The 20,720-nt window shown below is 39.0% G+C and overlaps 1 protein-coding gene across 2 annotated transcripts in view; it reads right to left on the bottom strand.

The window, feature by feature from the left end:
• Positions 1-20,720, bottom strand: part of IFT74 (intraflagellar transport 74) — a 150,645-nt gene that overhangs the window by 21,477 nt on the left and 108,448 nt on the right. For both annotated transcript variants that reach the window (XM_075826455.1, XM_075826465.1), the window contains exons 14-16: positions 7,620-7,673; positions 808-905; positions 446-572 (exon numbers count right to left, since the gene is read on the bottom strand). In XM_075826455.1, the coding sequence (XP_075682570.1) occupies positions 446-572; positions 808-905; positions 7,620-7,673 (279 nt within the window). The remainder of the gene's footprint in view (positions 1-445; positions 573-807; positions 906-7,619; positions 7,674-20,720) is intronic.

The raw sequence follows: 20,720 nt of genomic DNA, 5'->3' as shown, positions 1-20,720 counted from the left end.
TCAATCCAATTACAAACTATACCTTCTAATCCTATAGTCCTTAATTTACCCATTAGACGTCTATGGGGGACAGTGTCAAATGCCTTCGCAAAGTCTAAAAGCACTAAATCCACAGCGGCCCCTCTGTCTAGGCTTGTATACATTATATAATTCTCTAAGGGTAGTAGGAAGAACCTTGAATTTTCTGTAACTGTGCTGTTCTAGTCTTCTTGCTAGTAAATACAATTACGCATAATACAATTCCCTAAGATTTTACCCAGAGTACTTCTAAAAATGTATTGTGTAATATCAGAAAAAAAGAAGAAAAAAAATTAACGTTGGAAGGGATTTATCGCAATCACTTTTTTGCCAGGGCATCCCAATGATGAATTGTTGAGCCTAGCATAGAATAGTGACCGGACCACATCATAATAAATCACATTTAATATTTGCAAAAACTCCTTACCAGATGTTAAATTCTTTGCAGTGCTCTGAGATTTGTACATTTCCGTTTCCTTAAAAGTAAGGTCCTCTTGCATAATTTTGAGGTCTTGAGAGGTAACCGAGGAGATTTGTTTCATTCGATTTATGTTCTGTATAAAATGAGAACTGTGCCAATATCAATGCAGCTTCAGAGGGAAACAGAAACATTATAAAGGAAGTCATGAAAACAAAATCTATATTGCGTAAAGCATTTGTAATGCAAAACGTGTCATGTACTTACTATATGAAGAAACGTCTGCATTGTGGTGCCAGAGTATAGGCATGATATGACAGCTCTACATAACAAAGGATATCCTTTTGTCCTGACAAATGACAAGGACTCACCCTGCTTGAGTGTTCCAGTAGCGTGGTAATATTTGCTTCTATCTCTGACTTCCGTTCCATCTCTTGACTCTTACTTTCTTCAAAAGTGGAAAAAAATCCTGAAAGCATAACCTCAAAGCTGTAAGAAAAGAACCTGCCTGTATAGCGGCCAGAAGAACTGATACAGGGCTAATAAAAAAAACTTTTCACTTTATCATATTTTATTGTGTAACAACATTGAATCACAGTGGATTTAACAAGGGTTTTTCTTTTTTTACGATGATCAAGAGAAAATAGCCTCAAATGTTTCTATTCCGTTTACAAAGTATTACACACCTATCTCATCTCTATTTCATCACAGCCAACTGGATTTGGAAGTCAAGTATTGAAAGGGAAATCACATAATGTATGTGTAGCGAAGGTGTTTTAGGTCATTTAGATCACTGTTGACTGAGAGAAACTAACACTATAAGGCTACATTCAGACGAGAGTCGGCAACCTCTGACTGAGAGAAACGAACACTATAAGGCTACATTCAGACGAGTCAGCAACCTCGGACGTTAAAAATAGAAGTCTTTCACATGTGCGGTGCACGCGTGCAGGATACGTTGTCACGGATGCTCCATAGACTGGAGTCTATGGAGGGATGCGCGACCCGCAGTACAATAGGACATGTCCTATTTTTTCACTGACCCTTCACATGCTCCGTTGAAACAACAGTCGTGTGAACGGCCCCATTGAAATACAGGAGTCCTTGTGACGGCTGTTGTTTTAATGGCCGTCACACGGACTGCATATACGCTTGTCTGAATGAGCCCTTAAACTCCTCTATAACAAGGATACTGAAAAGTATCAGACAGGGTATGGATACCATGAAAATACACTGCACGTACAACAACTTTTACCTGGAAGCGTCACTATTTACTCAATGGGAGAATGGTAAAGAGAAAGCCACTGCTTAGTAAAAAATTCATATATCTTAAACAAAAGGCATGTGTGATGACTACACCAAACAAAGCCAAAACTACCTAAATGGATTAAAAATACTATCTCCAGGACAATATCAATATCTGAGAGGTTTAAAGTCTAAAGATTGCTTCATTTGAAAAGTTGTAGCTAGACCTGAACATAGCAGTTTTCCATTCAATCTGACAGAGCTTAAAAGGGGTTCTCCACTTTGCACAATCCCTATTGTTAGTATAGTCCACTGACCATAGTCTGATCAGAAAGTGTCTCCCTGCTGGATCGGCTGTAATCTGAGGGGAAACCTGGCAGTAAGTGTTCAATTTCCCTGCCGCCTCACCACAGGGGAAAATAAGAATTACACAGTGCCCACTAAAAAAAATGGTTTGTCTATATCAGGGGTCTCAAACACCTGGCCAGCGGGCCGCATGCGGGCCCTGAGACTGTCATCTGCGGCCCACAGGGCACTGTAGCTCCCTCCGGAGAGGAAAGAGCAGTCTGAAGAAGGAGAGCTCCGGTACGGCACTCCTTCATGCCGTCACAAAACCCCCCGTAGATAGTGCACCCCCCCAGCAAGTTTGACAGCGCTACACCCTCCCTCCCTGTAGATAGCTCTATAGGGGCTCGCTCTGGGAGTGGAATCCCCAGCCAGAGCATTGCCCTCGCTTTGGCCGGGGATTCCTCTACTGGAGGAGCCCCTGAAATCACTGTCCATATATGTGCCATATGTTCATCTAGGAATGCTCGGACCTGACACCCATAATGTGGTGGTGCACCATCTTGCTGGAAAAACTCAGGGAACGTGCCAGCTTCTGGAAAGTGGATTGGTCGTCGTGGGTCAGTTGAATGGCCCCCTAGGTCTCCCGATCTGACCCCCTTAGACTTTTATCTTTGGGGTAATCTGAAGGCAATTGTCTATGCTGTGAAGATACGAGATGTGCAGCAACTGAAACTACGGATACTGGAAGCCTGTGCTAGCATTTCTTCTGCGGTGTTGCTATCAGTGTGTGAAGAGTGGGAGAAGAGGGTTGCATTGACAATCCAACACAATGGGCAGCACTTTGAACACATTTTATAAGTGGTCAGAAACTTGTAAATAACTCATGAAAGAATAAAGTAACGTTAAAACCAAGCACACCATTGTTTTTCTTGTGAAATTCTCGATTGAAAAAACTAAAGTTGGATACAAAATGGCCGACTTCAAAATGGCCGCCATGGTCAACACCCAGCTTGAAAAGTTTCCCCCCTCCCATATACTAATGTGCCACAAACAGGAAGTTAATATCACCAACCATTCCCATTTTATTTAGGTGTATCCATATAAATGGCCCACCCTGTACAAGTGGAGTAAACTCGCAAATTTCCATTAAGTTTAAACCCAGCGGTATATTATAGTAATGTAGTATTGTTATAGTAATGTAGTATGATTATGGAAATGTGGTATTGTTATAGTAATGTAGTATTCTTATAGTAATGTAGTATTATTATAGTAATGTAGTATTGTTATAGTAATGTAGTATTGTTATAGTGATGTAGTATTATTATAGTGATGTAGTATTATTATAGTAATGTGGTATTATTATAGTGATGTAGTATTATTATAGTAATGTAGTATTATTATAGTAATGTAGTATTGTTATAGTGATGTAGTATTATTATAGTGATGTAGTATTATTATAGTAATGTAGTATTATTATAGTAATGTAGTATTGTTATAGTGATGTAGTATTATTATAGTGATGTAGTATTATTATAGTAATGTGGTATTATTATAGTGATGTAGTATTATTATAGTGATGTAGTATTATTATAGTAATGTGGTATTATTATAGTAATGTATTATTATAGTTATGTAGTATTATTATTATAGTGATGTAGTATTATTATTATAGTAATGTAGTATTATAGTTATGTAGTATTATTATTATTATAGTGATGTAATATTATTATAGTGATGTAGTATTATTATAGTAATGTAGTATTGTTATAGTAATGTAGTATTGTTATAGTAATGTGGTATTATTATAGTAATGTAGTATTGTTATAGTGATGTAGTATTATAGTAATGTAGTATTCTTATAGTAATGTAGTATTATAGTAATGTGGTATTAATATAGTAATGTAGTATTGTTATAGTGATGTAGTATTGTTATAGTAATGTGGTATTATTATAGTAATGTCGTATTATAGTGATGTAGTATTATTATAGTAATGTATTATTGTTATAGTAATGTGGTATTATTATAGTAATGTAGTATTATTATAGTAATGTAATGTATTATTATAGTAATGTAGTATTATAGTAATGTGGTATTAATATAGTAATGTGGTATTATTATAGTAATGTAGTATTGTTATAGTAATGTGGTATTATAGTAATGTCGTATTATAGTGATGTAGTATTATTATAGTAATGTATTATTGTTATAGTAATGTGGTATTATTATAGTAATGTAGTATTATTATAGTAATGTAATGTATTATTATAGTAATGTAGTATTATTATAGTAATGTAGTATTATTATAGTAATGTGGTATTGTTATAGTAATGTAGTATTATAGTAATGTAGTATTATTATAGTAATGTAGTATTATAGTAATGTAGTATTATTATAGTCATGTAGTATTATTATAGTAATGTAGTATTATTATAGTAATGTAGTATTATAGTAATGTAGTATTATTATAGTAATGTAGTATTATTATAGTAATGTAGTATTATAGTAATGTAGTATTATTATAGTAATGTAGTATTATTATCGTAATGTAGTATTTTTATAGTCATGTAGTATTATTATAGTAATGTAGTATTATAGTAATGTAGTATTATTATAGTAATGTAGTATTATTATAGTAATGTAGTATTATCATAGTAATGTAGTATTATAGTAATGTAGTATTATTATAGTAATGTAGTATTATAGTAATGTAGTATTATTATAGTAATGTAGTATTATAGTAATGTAGTATTATTATAGTAATGTAGTATTATAGTAATGTAGTATTATTATAGTAATGTAGTATTATTATAGTAATGTAGTATTATTATAGTAATGTGGTATTGTTATAGTAATGTAGTATTATTATAGTAATGTAGTATTATTATAGTAATGTGGTATTGTTATAGTAATGTAGTATTATAGTAATGTAGTATTGTTATAGTAATGTAGTATTATAGTAATGTAGTATTATTATAGTAATGTAGTATTATAGTGATGTAGTATTATAGTAATGTGGTATTATTATAGTAATGTAGTATTATTATAGTAATGTGGTATTATTATAGTAATGTAGTATTATAGTAATGTAGTATTATAGTAATGTAGTATTGTTATAGTAATGTAGTATTATTATAGTAATGTAGTATTATTATAGTAATGTAGTATTATTATAGTAATGTGGTATTGTTATAGTAATGTAGTATTATAGTAATGTAGTATTATTATAGTAATGTGGTATTGTTATAGTAATGTAGTATTATAGTAATGTAGTATTATTATAGTAATGTAGTATTATAGTGATGTAGTATTATAGTAATGTGGTATTATTATAGTAATGTAGTATTATTATAGTAATGTGGTATTATTATAGTAATGTAGTATTATAGTAATGTAGTATTATAGTAATGTAGTATTGTGGTGGTAATGTAGTATTATTATAGAATGTAGTATTGTTATAGTAATGTAGTATTGTTATAGTAATGTATTATTATTATAGTAATGTAGTATTGTTATTGTAATGTAGTATTAGAGTAATGTAGTATTATTATTATTATTATTATTATAATAGTAATGTAGTATTGTTATAGTACTGTAGTAATGTAGTAATGTTATAGTAATGTAGTATTATTATAGTAATGTGGTATTATTATAGTAATGTAGTATTATAGTAATGTAGTATTATAGTAATGTAGTATTGTGGTGGTAATGTAGTATTATTATAGAATGTAGTATTGTTATAGTAATGTAGTATTGTTATAGTAGTTCAAATAACTGATTCATTAACAATAAGTTTGTATTTTATCAAATTTGAATGTAATATAATTTGGTCTATATAATACAGGACAGGACAAGCCCTCCAGAATGAGAGACGCCATTTGTAACTGCTTTCCATTCTGGCGAGGAGACGAGAAACCTGAATAGGAAGCCCACTCTATTAACTCAGAATTCCCTAAAATGGTGTATGACAAAGGGTTTTCTAAACTAGACAAACAACTTAGCTCAGAAATAAGGAAAATTGCAGGGTCCACAGGTAGAAAGCTGATAGAAGTCTTATCTACACAAGCAGCAAATTGAAATCAAAAGTGCAACTACTAAATACTGACTTGTATGTAAATAGCTATGCATTGAATGATATTGTATTTAATTATTGTATTGAATATTTGTAGAGATTTGTGTTCATTGTCACATTCCCAAACAATGAATTAGTGATCCTACCGCTGGGACCCAGCCAATCCTAAGAACGGGGGGCCAGGTCCTGTACATGCACTCTCGCTCTCCATTATAGTCTATGAAAGATACGGAAATAGTTAACCTAAATATATCAGCTTTGATTCAATATAAGGTAAGAAAATGGGATGAATAAATACTTTTTATAGGCGTTGTATAGAAGTCCAGAACACAATAGGAAATTAGGTTTTGAACAAAACACTAAATGTCAAATAAAAAAAGCTATTCTCCAATCTTGTTCGCGGATATTGAGTACATTCATATAGTATATAAATATCTGCGCTGAACAGTCCCATTCGAAATGGCATGTTACCCTGAGACTTTGTGGCGGGCCTCGCAGCTTCAAGTCCAATATAGCAGCTGTTATCTCCAAGGAAATTGCTGTGTAAATTCTACTACATGCCTGCTGAAATCATATCATATCATGGCTCTAGGCAATATGGGGAAGGAATGGCGGTTCCAAAAAGGGGGATTCTTCATTAGCTAAATATGCCCTCTAGAACAAGCAATAGTCAATAGCAGGCAACCCCTTTATTAACTCCTGAGTGTTATGAAATTATTCAAAAATGTTATTTCAAAATGTCTAAATTCGTCAATTGTGAAATTGCCATTTTTGCTGAAAAGAATACAACCCTGTTTTACCAGACTCATTTCGGAATACTGCTACTAAATCCTATTTTGCTGAAGTGACAGTTTTAATGACTTGATGGGCTTCAATGCACAATGATTTAGTCTCCCTATTTTATTTATTTTGAGGCTCATAGGAAAAGTGGCTTGTGGATGTAAAAATATCAGGAAACAAAGAAACTTAAAATTTCCTGACAAACTGTTTCTTCCTTTCGAAGGAATCTGAATTCTCAGCGGAAGACATATAGGTAAACAAGCATAGTGCGTGCAAGACAAATTGTGACATAGTACTCTTATTTTCTAAAGAAAGCTTCCTATTTCAAAATAAAATAAATCATACATAACAGAGAAACACAATATAAAGACTGCATGGAAAAATACTGTACGGAGCTGTGAAGGCAAATCTCTGTATTTAGGCCTTATTTACACGAACGTGTCCATTTTGCGCACGTAAAAAAACGCAGTGTTTTTCTTGCGTTGAAGTTCCGTGTGACATCCGTGTACGGAGCACATCTGCGTTTTTTACGCACGTATGTCATACGTTTTTTTACGTTCTTCAATGGGCTGCGTGGTGCGCAAAAATGTGCCAAAATAGGACATGCAGTGAGTTTCACGCAGCGGTCACATGCTGCGTGAAAAACAACGCATGTCTGAATAGCCCCATTGATTTTCATAGGTCTGTGTGGTGTCTGTGAAAAAAACAGACAGCACACGGACGTGAAATACGCTTGTGTGAATAAGGCCTAAGACTGTAAACATGACCAAGTAAGCCTTACACTACAAACTCTCACTTACTGTCCATGCTTTCCTCTCGCTTTCTTAGTTCTTTGTACTTTTGTTTCTTCTCTCCTAGAAAAACAAAAAAAGAAAAATATACATGTTAATGACCATACATATGGACTGTAAGGACTTCGGCACATGGTCCTGTTGACTGGAAGTTGTATGGACTTCTATGGGGCCCTGCTATACCTCCGATTTCATTAAGACAAAAACACACACTGCCACATGATATGGCAGATGTGCTAGTGGAATTTATACCATGGGCCAGGACCCTCAAGGTACACCTCTACAACGGGATATTATCCAAAGCAATCCTAATAACTCTAACCTAGAACTAAGATATGTGTGTATGATATTTTAGGACTTTTTATTAGGTACACCATTGTAGTACTGGGTTGGACCGATTATCTGAATTCTTTATGACACATAGCCAACAAGACGCTGCATGCATTCCTTTCCTGGATTCTGGTGCACATAGATATTTTAGAATATTCAAGCAGTGAATCTTTTATTTCACCACATCCTTAAAATACTCTATTGGATTAAGCTACAGTTACTGTAAATGCCATAGGTGTGGTAGTCGGAGTATTGTAATGCTTGAGAAAACAGTTTGAGATGAGCGTTGTGACAGTGTGAGGCCTCATGCACACGACCGTATTTTTTCCCACCCGTAAATACTGGCGTAAATACGGGTCCGGTGTCACACGTATTCGACCCGTTTTGCACCAGTATTTACGGACCCGTGCCCGTAAATATGGGTCCGGTGTCACCCGTATTCCACCCGTATTTACGGGCACGTTTTTGGCGGCAAAATAGCACTGCACTAATCGGCAGCCCCTTCTCTCTATCAGTGCAGGATAGAGAGAAGGGACAGCCCTTTCTGTAATAAAAGTTAAAGAAATTCATACTTACCCGGCCGTTGTCTTGGTGACGCGTCCCTCTCTTCACATCCAGCCCGACATCCCTGGATGACGCGGCAGTCCATGTGACCGCTGCAGCCTGTGATTGACCTGTGATTGGCTGCAGCGGTCACATGGGCTGAAACATCATCCAGGGACGGCCAGGACGTCGGGCCGGATGTCGAGAGGGACGCATCACCAAGGCAACGGCCGGGAGACCGGACTGGAGGAAGCAGGAAGTTATCGGTAAGTATGAACGTCTTTTATTTTTATTTTTTACAAGTTGCTCTTTATTCTGATCGGTAGTCACTGTCCAGGGTGCTGAAAGAGTTACTGCCGATCAGTTAACTCTTTCAGCTCCCTGGACAGTGACTATTTACTGACGTCGCTTAGCAACGCTGCCGTAATGACGGGTGCACACATGTAGCCACCCGTCATTACGGGAGCTCCATAGACTTCTATGGACTGTCCGTGCCGTTATTACGGCCTGAAATAGGACATGTTCTATCTTTTTTAACGGCACGGCACCTTCCCGTAAGAAAACGGGAAGGTACGCCGTGGCCAATAGAAGTCTATGAGCCCGTTATTACGGGTCGTAATTAGAACCCGTAATAACGGGAGTTTTTACGGTCGTGTGCATGAGGCCTTACACTGCTAGATGTAGCCATTAGAAAATGGGTAAAATACGGCTGTATAAGAGCGCATGTGGACAGCAACAAAAGTCAAACTACGGTATACGGGTATTAAGGGGTCTACTGTGTGCCATGAAAATGCACCTTACCATCCCACCGCCACCAATTTGGGTAAGGCAAAATGGAATTACGGATTCAAAAGTTTTATGCCAAATTCTGACCTAACAATATGCATCGTATATTAATAGAAAAAGAAACACGCAGCACTCCAGAAAAGATAAAGGGATAAATAAAACGTTTTTATTCACCCATGTATAAACTGCAACGTGTCAGCTCTCACATTGAAGCTGTAATGACGGGGTAAGGAGACAGACAGGTGAGCCCTAATCTCCCCGCCACTCAGTCCCTGTCTACTTGCACGACCCGTCCTAGGAGACGGGGTACAACTGGGCGATGGTTCCTACGCTCAATACGTGCACGATAGACAGACAAGGGTACACAGAAGCTAAGGGAAATGGGGCAGTTGCCCACGGCAACACCGTGAGCAACAAGATTAGTGAACGAGCCGAGTCAAACCAGGAGTATACGAGGTACCAAACGCAGAGCAGGAGCGTAGTCAGTAAAGCCAGGGTCAAAATGAAGCTGAGGTCAATAGTAATAGCTGGAACAGCAGAGCCAGGAAACAAGGGAGATTCACAGGCAAAGACAAGAAGCAAATGAAGGTATACGTAGACCGAGGGCGGGAGCTAGAACCGTCTGGCCAGGCTGTGATAGGTTCTCCCACTCCTGAGCCTATCAGCCTGAGTGGTAGCAGATCGAGTCACTCTAACAGACCTAGGAGCAGATGCAGACTGATTAACCACGGGCATCGACACAGAAGCTGTGTCTGGCAGATCCTTTACAGTACACCCCCTTTTATGAGGGGCCACTGGACCCTTCCTAGGTGGACCTGGCTTATTGGGGAACCGAAGATGGAACCTCCTGAGCAATACCCCAGCGTGAACATCCCGGGCAGGTACCCAAGTCCTCTCCTCAGGCCCGTATCCTCTCCAACGGACCAGGTACTGGAGGGAACTTTGGACCATCTTGCTGTCCACAATCTTGGCCACCTCGAATTCTACCCCTTCAGGGGTGAAAACAGGGACCGGAGGTTTCCTCGAGATAACCAAAGACGGGAAGCAGCGTTTCAAGAGGGAGGCATGAAACACATGGTGTATTTGAAAAGACGGGGGTAACTCAAGCCGGAAGGAGACAGGGTTAAGGACCTCAATGACCCTGTACGGCCCTATAAACTGGGGAGCAAATTTTTGGGACGGAACCTTAAGGCGCAAATTTTTTGAGGACAGCCACACCAGATCCCCGACCACAAACAAGGGGTTAGCACAACGTCTTCTATCTGCCTGAGTCTTTTATATGCTCTGGGACGCCTCTAGGTTCTTCTGAACCTGGGCCCAGACTGTGCACAGTTCCCGATGAACGACATCTACTTCGGGATTGTTGGAACCACCCGGTGAAACGGAGGAGAACCGTGGATTAAACCCAAAATTACAGAAAAAAGGGGAGACCCCTGACGAGTTACTGACCCGGTTATTAAGGGAAAATTCAGCGAGGGGAATGAAGGAGACCCAATCATATTGACAAGTCCGAGATAAAACACCTTAAATACTGTTCTAGAGACTGATTAGTCCTCTCAGTTTGGCCATTAGTTTCAGGATGGAAGGCCGAGGAGAAGGACAGATCAATCTCCAAATTTTTACAGAAAACTCTCCAAAACAATGAAATAAATTGTACCCCTCTGTCAGAAACAATAATGACAGGAACCCCATGGAGACGCAGGATGTGTTTGACAAACAAGGTAGCTAACATCTTGGCATTGGGTAGTTTCTTGAGGGGCACAAAGTGGCACATCTTACTAAAGCGGTCTACTACAACCCACACCACCGACTTGCCTTGAGATGGAGGCAGATCGGTGATAAAATCCATGGAGATATGGGTCCAAGGTCTCTGGGGAATGGGCAAAGAACATAGTAAGCCCGCTGGTCGGGACCTGGGAATTTTGGACCTAGCACAAATTTCACAAGCGGCGACGTAGGCCTTAACGTCTTTAGGCAACCCAGGCCATCAATAGTTTCTAGCAATGAGGTGCTTGGTACCCAGAATGCCAGGATGGCCAGATAGTGCAGAGTCATGATTTTCCCTGAGTACCCTTAGCCGGAATTGCAGGGGAACAAACAGCTTGTTCTCAGGAAGGCTCCCGGGAGCTGAACCTTGATCCGCCGCAATTTCGGAGACTAAGTCAGAATCAACAGAGGATATTATTATACCTGGGGGCAAAACACAAGAAGGATCTTCCTCCGAAGGAGGGATGGCCAAGAAGCTACGCGACAGTGCATCAGCTTTAATATTTTTAGACCCAGCCCTATAGGTGACCACAAAGTTGAATCTAGTAAAAAACAACACCCATCGAGCTTGTCTCGGGTTTAGCCTCCGGGCAGATTCTAGGAAGACCAGATTCTTGTGGTCGGTAAGGACCGTTACCTGGTGCCTAGCCCCCTCCAAGAAGTGGCGCCACTCTTCAAATGCCCATTTAATGGCTAAGAGTTCGCGGTTGCCCACGTCATAGTTACTCTCAGCTATGGTTAACAAATGGGGGTTTTGAGGGGGATAGGACCCCTCGATAATGTCCATATGCCCTGATGGGTCAACCCCTTTAATATGGTGTACCTACTGAAAAAGCTGCTGAGCGTATAGATATATTGCTCAATTAGGCCCAGTGCACACTTTCCAGTCTTGTTTAATGCATTTGTTTAAGATAAAAGCAGAAGTTGGTCCTAAATGGAGTATAACTAAAAGCTTAGTATTTCTCTTTATTGGATGCCTTCTCAGGTCTGGTTACAGACTGTGTCAAAATGCAAAGTTTCAACTGGGTGGAGGAACTTCGCAAGACATCGTCACAACACATAATGGAAAATTAACTTCTTTAGTATTTTCCTATTCGTTTTTTTTAGTAGTCTTATGGTAATATAAAAAGGACCATACAACTATTTATGCTTGCTAATGTCTTACAAAAGTGCACTATGTAACTCTTGACTTTTAGACCAAGTGTTTGTATGGAACCAATTTGGGAGGATTTCCTGATCATGAGACAAAATAAATAACAACCATAGTTCACAGAAATTCGGGATTTTAGACATTTTTATCTAAGTGATTTCAATTGTAACGCATATCATGTAGACAAACGCAATCTGTTGTAGCAGAAAGTGTACACTATTAACTTATAAAATGGAGCAATTTTTCTGGTTTTGTCAATCTATGCCTAACCCTCTCTCATGCACTGCCAGCATATGCAGCTTAATTCTACGGCTATGTTCACACCACGTTTTTTTGGCATACGTTTGACGTATGCACCAGGGTAAGGATGAATATACGTAGGCTGTGATGGATGCCTAACCTAAGCTTAACCCCTTAATACCGAAGGTATTTTAAACCTTAATGACCAAGCAATTTATTTAGGTTTTTCCATCATTGCATTCAAAGAGCTATAACTTTTTTTATTTTTCCGTCGACATAGCTGTATAAGGACTTTTTTTTTGCGGGACAAGTATTTTAGAATAGCACCATTTTGAGGTACAAATAATTTATTGATGAAACTTTTATTACCTTTTTTTAGTGGGGTACTGGAAAAAAATCATAAATTTCGCCATTTTTTTTGAGCCTTAATTTTACGCCGTTTATCGTGTGGTATAAAGAACATAATAACTTTATTCAGCGGGTCGTTACGATTGCAGTGATACCAAATGTTATAGGTTTTTTTTTAATGTTTTCCTACTTTTACACAGTAAAAATAATTTTTTTTCAAAATTATATGTTTTTGTGTGGCCATATTTTAAGAGCCATAACTTTTTACTTTTTTTGCCAATGCAGATGTATGAGGGCTTTATTTTTTGCGGAACGACTTGTAGTTTTTATTGGTACCATTTTGGAGTAGATGCGACGGTTGAATCACTTTTTAAAAAAAAAATGTTAAGGTAGAATGAACAGAAAACTCCGCCGTTGTTTTCTATTCTATTTTTTACGACGTTCACCGTGCGGGTTAGATAATGAAACCGTTTTATAGTTGGGTTCGTTACGGACGCGGTGATACCAAATATGCGTAACTTTTTACTTTTTTTTAATAATAAAATATTTTGTAAGGGGAAAACGTGGGTTTTTAATTACATTTTTTTTTTTTACTTGGGACATTTATTTATTTCAAACTTTGTTTAACTTTTTTTTTAGTTTTTTTTAATCCCACTAGGGGACTTTACTGTGTGATATTTTGATCGCTATTATAATACACTGCAATACTTCTGTATTGCAGTGCATTATTGGCGGTCAGTGTAAAACTAACAGGCACCTGTTAGGTCATGCCTCTGGCATGACCTAACAGGCAATAACTAAAGGCAGACCTGGGGCCTTTGTTAGGCCCCCAGGCTGCCATTAGAAACCATTGGCACCCCGCGATGCATGGGGATGCCAGTGGGATGAGAGAGGGAGCCCCCTCCCTCTAAAATCACTCAGATGCAGTAATCAGCATCGCATCTGAGGGGTTAAATTTGATCGGAGAACACTGCAAGTGGTCTCCGATTGTTGCCCTGAAGCCCGAGGCTCTTAGCAACAGCCCGGGCTTCAGTAGATCCCCGCACGATGCGGGCAAAGTTCTTCTGAAGTGCCGATGTGAAAAGGCGGCGCTTCAGAAGAACTACCCCAAACGACCGACGTAAAAACACTATACGCAGGTTGTTAAGGGGTTAAGAAAGACCCTACATTTATAACTACTACGCTAATGAATCCATTTTTAACATTGATGTAGCTGTATGAGCTCTTGTTTTTTGTGAGACTAGTGGTAGTGGGAAAATGCAGAAAAAAACAATTCCTGTATTGTATGGGTTGTTACGGTTACAGGGATACCAACTACGTTTATGATTTTTACTGTTTTGTGATTTTTTTAAATAAAGTATTAAAAAAATTCGTTAATTGTCTTTTGCTTTGAAACGTGAACTTTTGTAACATGTGACTCACTAGGAGCAGCTGCAGCGCATCTTTCCTTCTTCTGGAGTTCATTAGATCTCATGATCTTGTAGTAAAATAGAATTGTGAGCGGAGCTAATGGCAAATTAATCAAATGATTTTGATTAATCGCTCGGCCCTACTTGTAGATATGGTATTATTGCTAGTAATGCCTCACTCGCAATCCATTATACATTTTATTACTATGTTTAAACTGTAAAGATTGAGACGGAACTAGTAATTTCCATAGAAACAAGGTATTACATCCACTTCCTTGTACAAAAACACTTCTGATGGCTTAAAAGAAAAAACATGGCATTATCTAAATGTGATTATAACAAAAGTTGAAGTCTCCATAAAAATGAGACTATTTACCTTCCTTAGTACGAGTCAGGAAGTAAAAGCTTTCAATTTGCTCCTATTTTGACTAAACCTTTCCTAGTTTATCACAAAATAACTTCCTTTCACAGAGGAGGATTTGATTGATTGTTTCCATCCCGTACCATCAGTACATTGCGAAAGTTCTCAGACCCCCTCTAACTGAACAGCAAACACAATGGGATTGGCGGAGAAGGGTCTTCAAAACGGGTTTTTATTTAAGGAAAAATGTTAATAGCACAAAGCATGTTGCGTGAATAAATGCTGAAATCACAGGTAAAAGGATATATATATATATATATATATATATATATATATATATATACACATACATACACACACACACACACACGCACACACACATATAATATAGACAAATATATATAAAAATTACAAGTGTTTTTTTCACATTTTTAGTGATTTGTCTGCTCATAATAAAAATTAAAAACATCGAATTAAACTAATCTAGAAAATGAAAGCCTCATAAGTCTTGTAAAAACAAAGCAAAAATAGTTGTGGATATTTGTCATGGGTACGGTTAAGCCAGCTAGACTTAGTGACAATATCTCATTTACTTGTTGTCTTTAAGGGCTTTACTATCTGTATTCCTATGTTTTTTTTTTTACAACTTTATATGGTTTCTCTTTCCCAGTAATCTGCTTGAAACCTTACCCGATTTAAAGTCACATTTAAAAAGAGATATGATTTCTTCCGCATCCTCTTTCCTTAATTTTGTGAATAAAACAATAAGACATTCCAGTGGGACACAGAATTTATTTCCTTGCAGCTGTAGGATGTCTTACTGACTTCCCTTCTACTAGCCATGCAGAAATTAAGTAATTCCCCTTTCCTCATGTCATTAAAAAATTATTTCTAGAGTCATTTTCTATTGATGTCTGTCTCGTCCGGCACATATTTCCTATTGTTCTACATACGGTTTTGTTGAAGTTATATTGACCTGTACTCTACACAATAACTGAAATATACAGCAAATATTGTACAAAGCTGACATGATGGCAGTATAGTGTACCTGCTCCAAACTAGCTGCGGCACTACAGTTAGGTCCAGAATTATTTGGACAGTGGCATAATCTTCATGATTTGGGCTCTGCATGCCACCACATTGGATTTGAAATGAAACAACTGAGATGCTATTGAAGTGTAGACTTTCAGGTTTAATTCAAGGGGTTGAACAAGAATATCCTGTGAAACGTTCAGGAATTGCAACCATTTTTCTACACAGCCTCCTCATTTCAGGGGCTCAAAAGTAATTGGACAAATTAACATTACCATAAATAAAATGTTTAATACTTTGTAGAGAATCCTTTGCAGGCAATGACGGCCTGAAGTCTGGAACCCATGGACATCACCAAACGCTGGGTTTCCTCCTTTGTGATGCTTTGCCTGGGCTTTACCGCAGCTGTCTTCAGTTGTTGCTTGTTTGTGGGTTAAATTTTGTCTTAAGCAAGTGAAATGCATGCTCGATCGGGTTGAGATCTGGTGATTGACTTGGCCATTGCAGAATATTCCACTTCTCTGCCTTAACCCCTTCCCGACATTTGACGTATCCATACGCCAAAGTCGGGTAGGGGAAGTATGGAATGGGCTCACGGAGTGAACCTGCTCCATACGATGCTGGTGTCGGCTGTATGTTACAGCCGACCCTTCAGAGTAACGAGCGGGATCGCGCTCGTTTAACTCGTTAAATTCCTCGGTCAATAGCGACCTCAGCATTGAAATCGTTAGAAAGAGGGGGGCGACTCCCTCTAACAGCTTCTCGCCCCCCCCCCCCCCGCAATGCAATCGCGGGGTGGCGATAGTTCCTATGGCTGCCTCCGGCAGGGCTTAATAGTTGCCTATCAAAATCACGATATACTGCAATACATTAGTATTGCAGTATATAGTGCAGGCGATCTGACGATCGCTGGTTGAAGTTCCCTAGGGGGACTAATAAAAAAAAGTAAAAATTAGTAAAATAAAGATTTTTCTTTATGTACAAAAAAAAATTTAAATTAAAAGTTCAAAAAAACCCCCCTTTTCCCATTTTCCCCCTAGAGCAGAGTAAAAAAAGACATAAATAAACATGATTGGTATCGCCGCGTCCGTAAAAGTCTGTACTATTACAATATATCATTATTTAACCCGCACGGTGAACGCCGTAAAAAACAAAATTGTAAATGCCAGAATCTCTATTTTTTGTCACCTCATCTCCCACAAAAAATGAAATAAAAAGTGATCAAAAACGTTGCATGTACACCAAAATGGTATTAAAAACTACAGCTTATCCCGCAAAAAATAAGCCCTTATACCACTTAATCAACGGAAAAATAAAAAAGTCATGGCTCTCGGAATTTGGCAACACAAAATAAATTTAGTTTTTTATACTTAGGTTAGTAAAATCTAGAAAAAACTATATATATTTGGCATCGCCGTAATCGTATTGACCCACAAAATAAAGTTAACATGTTGTTTTAATTGCACAGTGAATTCCGTAAAAACGACGCGCAAAAAAACAATGGAGGAATTGCTGTTTTTTTCCATTTTCTACCCCACAAATAATTATTTCCCCGTTACCTAGTACATTATATGGCACAATAAATGGTGCTACGAAAAACTACAACTTGTCCCGCAAAAATTAGGCCCTCATAGGACTATATCGACTGAAAAATAAAAACGTTATGGCTTTTGGAAGGTAGGGAGGAAAAACGAAAATGAAAATCTGAAAAACGGCTGCGGCGGGAAGGGGTTAAAAAACTCCTGGGTTGCTTTCGCAGTATGTTTTGGGTCATTGTCCGTCTCTACTGTAAAGCGGCATCCTATCAACCTTGCTGCATTTGGTTGAATTCGAGCAGAAAGTATATCCCTGAACACTTCAGAATTCATCCGGCTGCTTTCGTCTTCAGTCACATCATCAATAAACACTAGTGACCCAGTGTCTTTGGCAGCCATGCATGCCCATGCCATCACACTGTCTCCACCATGTTTTACAGAGGATGTGGTGTGCTTTGGATCATGAGCCGTTCCAAGCCTTCTCCATACTTTCTTCCTCCCATCATTCCGGTACAGGTTGATCTTAGCTTCATCTGTCCAAAGAATGCTGTTCCAGAACTGGGCTGGCTTCTTTTCATGTTGTTTGGCAAAGTCTAATCTGGCCTATTTATTTGGTCTGCACCTTGTTGTGAAACCTCTGTATTTGCTCTCATGAAGTCTTCTCTTTATGGTAGACTTAGATACTGATACACCTACTTCCAGGAGAGTGTTCTTCACTTGGGTAGATGTTGTGAAGGGGTTTTTCTTCACCATGGAAAGGATTCTGCGATCATCCCCCACTGTTGTCTTCTGTGGACGTCCAGGCCTTTTGGAGTTCACGAGATCACCAGTGCGCACTTTTTTTTCAAGAATGTACCAAACTGTTGATTTGGCCACTCCTAACATTTGTGCTATCTCTCTGATGGATTTCTTCATTTTTTCAGCCTAACGATGGTCTGTTTCACTTGCATTGAGAGCTCCTTTGACCTCATGTTGTGGGTTCACAGCAACAGCTTCCAAATGCAAATGCCACACCTGGAATCAACTCCAGACCTTTTACCTGCTTAATTGATGATGGATTAATGAGGGAATAGCCCATGCAGCCCATTAAATAGCTTTTGATATAATTGTCCAACTACCTATGGTCCCTTGAAAAAGAGGCATCTACAAATTAAAGAGCTGTAATTCCTAAATCCTTCCTCAAATTAGGATGTGAATACCCGCAAATTAAAGCTGAGAGTCTGCACTTTAAGCCCATATTGATTACATAACTGTAAATTCAATATGTTTTGGTAAACAGCTAAAATGCCAAAACTTGTGTCACTGTCCAAATAATTATGGACCTAAGGGTATGTTCACATGCAGTGACCAATAACGTCTGAAAATAAGGGGCTGTTTTCACTTGAGAGCAAGGGAGACTGCAGCTTGTACTGAGCATGTGTGAGAGACAGGAATACTGCAGCTTATACGGAGTATGTGTGAGAGCCAGGCAGACTGCAGCTTGTACTGAGCATGTGTGAGAGCCAGGGAGACTGCAGCTTGTACTAAGCATGTGTGAGAGCCAGGGAGACTGCAGCTTGTACTGAGCATGTGTGAGAGCCAGAGAGACTGCAGCTTGTACTGAGCATGTGTGAGAGCAAGGGAGACTGCAGCTTGTACTGAGCATGTGTGAGAGCCAGGGAGACTGCAGCTTGTACTGAGCATGTGTGAGAGACAGGAAGACTGCAGCTTGTACTGAGCATGTGCGAGAGCCAGGGAGACTGCAGCTTGTACTGAGCATGTGCGAGAGCCAGGGAGACTGCAGCTTGTACTGAGCATGTGCGAGAGCCAGGGAGACTGCAGCTTGTACTGAGCATGTGCGAGAGCCAGGGAGACTGCAGCTTGTACTGAGCATGTGCAAGAGCCAGGGAGACTGCAGCTTGTACTGAGCATGTGCGAGAGCCAGGAAGACTGCAGCTTGTACTGAGCATGTGTGAGAGCCAGGGAGACTGCAGCTTATACTGAGAATGCGTGAGAGCCAGGGAGACTGCAGATTGTACTGAGCATGTGTGAGAGCCAGGGAGACTGCAGCTTGTACTGAGCATGTGTGAGAGCCAGGGAGACTGCAGCTTGCACTGAGCATGTGTGAGAGCCAGGGAAACTGCAGCTTATACTGAGCATGTGAGCCAGAGAGACTGCAGCTTGTACTGAGCATGTGTGTGATTTCAGCATGGTTCGGGGGAGGAGGGACAACTCAAAACGCTCAAAACAACGTACTCAAAACGCTCATTCTAATATTGGGGGGGGGGGGGTTTAACTCCTTAACGACATACCACGTACATGTACGTGGTAGTCGTTAAGGGGAAGTATGGAGCGGTGTCACAGGGCTGAGCTCGCTCCATACGCAGCAGATGACCACTGTGTAATGCAGCCAACACCTCACTGCAACATGATCTTTGAGAACACCTTAAAAACCGTGGTCAATCACGACTGTGGCATTCAAATTGTTAGAATCAAAGGGGCGGCCCCCTCTGATGCACCATCGACTCCCCACCCACGACACGATCGCTGGGGGGGGGTCGATGACTCCCCCCAGGTCTGTCATCTTTGTACTCCTTTGAAGCCGAAACGGTCAGTATTACGATATACTGCAAAACATTAGTATTGCAGTAAATCATGCAAGCGATCCAACAATCGCTGGTTCAAGACCCCTAGGGGGGACTAATAAAAGAAGTAAAAAAAATAGTTAAAGTTTTTTTTAATGTTAAAAAAACGAATAAGTTCACAAAACTCCCCTTTTCCCATTATTTCCCCTAAAGCAATGTTAAAAAATAGAAGTTAACATTAGGGTATGTTCACACGGCCTATTTTCGGCCGTTTTTCGAAAAATCGGAAGCAGAACGCCTCCAAACATCTGCCCATTGATTTCAATGGGAAAAACGTCATTCTGTTCCGACAGAGCGTTTTTCTCTGAGTTTTTTGACGCGTAAAAAAACGGCCTGCGAAAAAGAAGTGCAGGACACTTCTTGGGACGTTTTTGGAGTCGTTGAAAAAAGCTCCAAAAACGGTCGTAAAAAACGCAGCGAAAATCGCCAGTGGCACAAAAAAAGTCTCAAAATCAGGAGCAGTTTTCTCTTGAAAACAGCTCAGTATTTTGAGACGTTTTTGACTCTGCGTGTGAACATACCCTAACTGGTATCCCTATATGCGTAAAAGTCAGAATTATCACAATATAGCGTTGTTTAACCCGCTCGGTGAACGCCGTAAAAAGCATATATATATATATATATATATATATATATATATATATATATATATACACACACACACACACACTACCGCTCAAAAGTTTAGGGTCACTTAGAAATTTCCTTATTTTTTAAAGAAAAGCACAGTTTTTTTCAAATAAGAGAACATTAATCAGAAATACACTCTATACATTGTTAATGTGCTAAATGACTATTCTAGCTGCAAACGTCTGGTTTTTAATGCAATATCTACATAGGTGTATAGAGGCCCATTTCCAGCAACCATCACTCCAGTGTTCTAATAGTACATTGTGTTTGCTAACTGTGTTAGAAGGCTAATGGATGATTAGAAAACACTTGAAAACCCTTGTGCAATTATGTTAGCACCGCTGTAAACAGTTTT

Source organism: Rhinoderma darwinii, chromosome 1, assembly GCF_050947455.1.
Source record: "Rhinoderma darwinii isolate aRhiDar2 chromosome 1, aRhiDar2.hap1, whole genome shotgun sequence".
NCBI classification, from domain to species: Eukaryota; Metazoa; Chordata; class Amphibia; order Anura; family Rhinodermatidae; genus Rhinoderma; species Rhinoderma darwinii.
The sequence above is the reverse complement of the archived record's forward strand: the minus strand, read 5'-3'. Positions and strand labels throughout refer to the sequence as shown.